A 5000-nucleotide genomic window follows, 5' to 3' on the forward strand; every position below is an offset into this window, starting at 1 on the left:
TAGGGCAGATTTCTGGATAGTGTGCTATATAAGTATCCATTATCATTATCATCAAACTACATCATCATGCCAAAAACGAAACTGAAGTGACAGACGCTGGTGCACACGAGACAGAGAGAGAGAGAGAGCATGTGTTAGTGTGTGTGTGTGTGCGCGCGCGCGCACTGTGATATGGCGCTCGCGTATGTGTGCGGACTGAGTGCGCGCACTGCGTGCGTGCAACCAGTGAGGAAGCGCGCTCGCTTGTGTGCGTGCGCAGGTGTTTATCTCACTCTCTCCCTCTCCCCCCACTCACACACACACACACACACTCACTCACACACACACACACACACACACACACACACACACACACACACACACACACACACACACAACTCTGTGTGTTTTTTATGTTTGTTCTCATTTGACCCAGCCAAGCGATATCGAGAGGTCACAAACGGTGAACCAGGACCGTACGTGCGCATACACCCAGTTTTCAACAGGATTCGGATCGAAGGTTATCATCACCTTCTTATGCAGCATCAGCTGTGAGCGAGGCACACACACACACACACACACACACACACACACACACAACATGTGGTTCAGCTCTTGTCCTATCTGTCAGCAAATCACAAACATGTGGCGCAAACATCGCCTTCTCAGTACCAGACATGCTCGCGATGACAGAGTATATCTGTGTGTGCGCGCGCGTGTGTGTGTACTACTGTGTGGTCGTGCATGCGTACACGAACAGGCGGAATAGGGATAGTTCGATGAAGCATGTAGGCTGTAAGAGACACGATGTGCACAGGGAAAAACAATGCACGATAAAAGCATTGAAACACATCTTTTCCTCAACACAAGTCGATCATTTCCAGCTGTGACATACATCAGCTAACTTGAAGCAGTGTGTGTGTGTGTGTGCGTGTGTGTGCGCGAGAGAGAGAAAGAGACACAGAGAGAAACAGAGAGAGTGAGTTTCAGCTTGCGTGCGCGTGTGCACGGTGAACCTCCTACTGAATGTGACTGTTATACGCCACGCACTAATTATGCACATAATAATAGGCGGTGTGAATGACACCGATCGTCTCAGTGTGAAGCAGGTAGTTGAATAAACAAGAAAGCACCCCTGGCTATGTGCCCGCGAAGTCGTTTAAAGAATAATAATCAAGAACAAATGATCATCAATGATTAAAACAAATGCTTCGTTCTACAAGCATAGCCCAACAGTCTATAGCTTGAATGTATATCTGTTAAACAACATCTTAATCTTATTCTCCAATGTGCTTTTATTTGGCTGTTGCTTTGTGACATACACACACACATACTCTCTCTCTCTCTCTCTCTCTCTCTCTCTCTCTCTCTCTCTCTCTCTCACGCACGCACACACGTGTGTGTGTGTTTGTGGCCTGTACGTGCCGTTGTGCGCCGTATTTGTGAGACTGTGTGTGTGCGCGCGTGTTTACGTGTGTGTGGGTCAGTGTACGTGTCGATACTGACCAAGACGTTTCCAGTCTGCACGATGGGCACGATGTGAGAGACGATCAGCTCTGGGGTCAGCTGTCCGTGGTACAGCACCAACTGCCGTGCCAGGACCTCCGAGTACCCGGGGCACAGCCAGTCCATGCCTGCACCAAGGACACACATCACCAGGACAAACTTCTTTTCGTTTGGGGTGGGGGGTGTGCCCCAGATTTTGGGACTTTTTTTGGTTTGGTTTTTTGTTATTGGTTTTTGTTTTGGTATTCCGATGATGATGAATGATGATAGCGGTGACGGAGATGCTGCTATGGTACGGGCTGCTCTCCCCAGGGAGAGCGCGTTGCTATATTACAGCGCCACCCATTTTATTGTATTTTTTCCTGCGTGCATTTTTATTTGTTTTTCCTATCGAAGTGGATTTTTCTACAGAATTTTGTCAGGGGTAACCGTTTTGTTGCCGTGGGTTCTTTTACGTGCGCTAAGTGCATGCTGCACAAGGGACCTCGGTTTATCGTCTCATCCGAATGACTAGCGTCCAGACCACCACTCAAGGTCTAGTGGAGGGGGAGAAAATATTGGCGGCTGAGCCGTGATTCGGACCAGCGCGCTCAAATTCTCTCGCTTCCTAGGCGGACGCGTTACCTCTAGGCCATCACTCCACATTTAGGTATCGGACCACTTGACGAGGTTGTTCTCTCATATCATATACCGGTGTCAACCTGGCTGAGAGGTACTGACAAACACCTGCAGTGCTGGTCAGGAAATTTGAGCAACATTCTCAAAGATGCATCCGTGAAGTGGAAGACCTTTGACTGTGTGGTCCCAGTCTTCCCCTGTGAGTCCATGGCATACTCGATTCTGGGCAGGAGCCGGCCACAGGTCGAAAAACTGAAGACATCTATGAAGGGGGTCGAGGATCGAACCCACGGCCGTCACGAAAGAAGGCCATGATCGAACACGCGTCCTCCCAGTCGTCAGTCCGCGACGCGACGCTAACCACTTTGCCACGGCGGCTAGTGCAAGAACAGTCTTGGAATCCTTCCTCTTGTGCGTCTGTTGGGAAATAGCGTGGTATGATCCATGTACATCATGCTATCATCAAGCTGAATCTCCTATCTTGGCTCTACGTAATGAAGGCCTTTGACACCAGTTGACTGTCACCACTCAGTATGGTGTTTCACAGTATTTTGGCATGATGCCTGTTTCACCGTTGCTTGCCAGTAATAAGTTATGACTTAGTTGCTCGGTATTCAACCGGGGATTGGCGCTATATAGATATTCATATCATCATCGTAACAGCTCCCATACTCTCTCTCTCTCTCTCTCTCTCTCTCTCTCTCCATACATGTATTTAATATAACAACATTTATATGCGTATATGTTTGTGTGTCTCTAAGAACAACGGTAGACGTGTAAGCCGGCGTAAGTGCTGATATCTTCAACGTTAGAAAATAAAGATTCAAAGATTCATTCATTCATTCATTCATTCATTCTCTCTCTCTCTCTCTCTCTCTCTCATAGACTTAGTGCCCGGGAGGATTTTTTTTAAAGTTAGCTGTATTTGTTGGGGTTCGCAAGTACATATTCACCTATATATTCTCACAGACTGTCCATTAGCCTACGCAATCAAGGTTTCATCTGAAAATTCAAAAGGTTAGGACACAATCATGTCCAAGCTCAAGGAAAAATCAATACGACATTTTGGAAATCTATAGAACAAAGTGTCCGAGCGCTTTCGAAAAACTAGGGTTTCTTTTTGTTGTTTGTTTGTGTGTGTATGTGTGTGTGTGTGTGTGTGTGTGTGTGTGTGTTTGTTGTTTTGTGTGTGTGTGTCTAGGGTTTGTATTCATTTGGGAAAAAAAAGGACAATAGAACTTTCAAGTTTGATACAACTGAATAAAATCAAATACACTTTTCAAATGTATTTTGTAACTTGAAAGTTAGATCTGAAGCTCGAGAGAACCTCACTACGGGCTTGATCAGGTGACTTGGACCGAATTACACGTTAAATTGTGGTCCAGGCTGCTGTGACTATAAATATGATCTTTGTCATGGTGTGTGACTATGCAGAAAAAGCCTTGATTTACTTGACTGCCACCTGTCCAGACCATTCAGAAACGGGAAGTTGTGTCTGTTCCTCCCTTTCAGCTTGAGGTGCAAGCACCTGTCCTCTGTGTCAGCTGGTAAGCGGGCACAGCGTGCTGTCACCTTTGTTCTGGGCTCTGAGGCCCCGCTCTCAACTGGCTGTGTGCAATGGAAAACTCAGTGCATTACCTGGCAAAGATGCCAGGTTGGGTAGCTCATCTTTATGGCGACAAAGCATCAACTTCCACAATTCGACCTTGTTGTCCTTTGGATGTCCCGCAAGTTTCACATGATTCTTGGCTGGTCGGTCACTTAATTCAGTTTTTGCTGCCCTACCTAACTTGGTGCATCTGAAAATTACGAGCCCTGTTGGTATCGTCCTATCATTGACCCAATTGTTTTCATAGTTCAGTTACACACGGTGTAATACAACACACACTGTGTAGTCTACCTTTCTATCACACACACACACATACACACACAACACACACGTGTGGATTTTAGATTACAATAGTTTGCTGTACTGGTGAAGCGTTGAGAATGAATACGGTTGTGTGGGAGTACTCTGCATTCGCGCAACAAAGACAGAAGGGATCGAGTGGGATGGGGAAAAAATGAGAACAAATTATTAGGAGCAGCAAACTATCTGGATGTTGCTGACCGAAGCACACAGGGGGAGGGAGAGAGGAGGGGAGGTTGGGGGGCGGGGAGGGGGGGGGGGACGCGTTCAGAGTCTCATGGCTTGCCGCGCAAACTGACAGGAGTAAACAGGTTATACCTACATGTAAATTTGCGTTTGTACTTGAGGAAGGGGGAGGGTGGACGGAGGGGCTGAGTCAATGACAACTGGGTGACCCGGCAGGCACTTAAACTTGTCAATAGCACGTGCTGTTTCTGGTCAGAGCCGGCTCCAGCCAACTCACTCCAGCGTGATGATAAAGGTCACTATGTTGATCTGTGTGTGTGTGTGTGTGTGTGTGTGTGATCCACACCTCTCCTTTCTGTCTGCCCCATCTCTGTCTCTGTCTCTCTGTATCTCTCTGTCTCTTATCTTATTATTATATTTATATAGCGCTGAATCTTGTGCTGAGACAAATCAAAGCGCTTTCGCACCAGTCATTCACACGCATGCATAACTCTGAAACTGGAGAAACTGAAGACAAGGAAGAGGCAGGGAAGGGAGGCTATTTTGGGAAGAGGTGGGTTTTTTAGGCCAGACGAAAGCGTGTCTCCCCGTGAGTGTCTCCTCTACACCCCTCCTTTCTGTCTGTCCCGTCTCTGTCTCTCTCACTCTCTCTGTCTCTCTCTTTCTCCTTGTCTCCTCAACACACCTCCATTATGTCCCCCCCACCCCCACCCCCTCTCTCTCTCTTTCTCTCTGCCCGTGAGTGTCTCCTCAACACTGCACCCTTTCTGTTTGTGCCGTCTCTGTCTCTGTCTGTCTGTCT

The 5000-nt window shown here is 47.4% G+C and overlaps 1 protein-coding gene across 2 annotated transcripts in view; it reads right to left on the reverse strand.

Annotated features, from left to right (window-relative positions):
- LOC143293822 (protein dcd1B-like) overlaps window positions 1-5000 on the reverse strand; it is a 30972-nt gene that overhangs the window by 9730 nt on the left and 16242 nt on the right. For both annotated transcript variants that reach the window (XM_076605094.1, XM_076605104.1), the window contains one exon: window positions 1486-1613. In XM_076605094.1, coding sequence (XP_076461209.1) covers window positions 1486-1613 — 128 coding nt within the window. The remainder of the gene's footprint in view (window positions 1-1485; window positions 1614-5000) is intronic.

Source organism: Babylonia areolata, chromosome 1 (assembly GCF_041734735.1).
Source record: "Babylonia areolata isolate BAREFJ2019XMU chromosome 1, ASM4173473v1, whole genome shotgun sequence".
In the NCBI taxonomy this organism is placed as follows: Eukaryota; Metazoa; Mollusca; class Gastropoda; order Neogastropoda; family Buccinidae; genus Babylonia; species Babylonia areolata.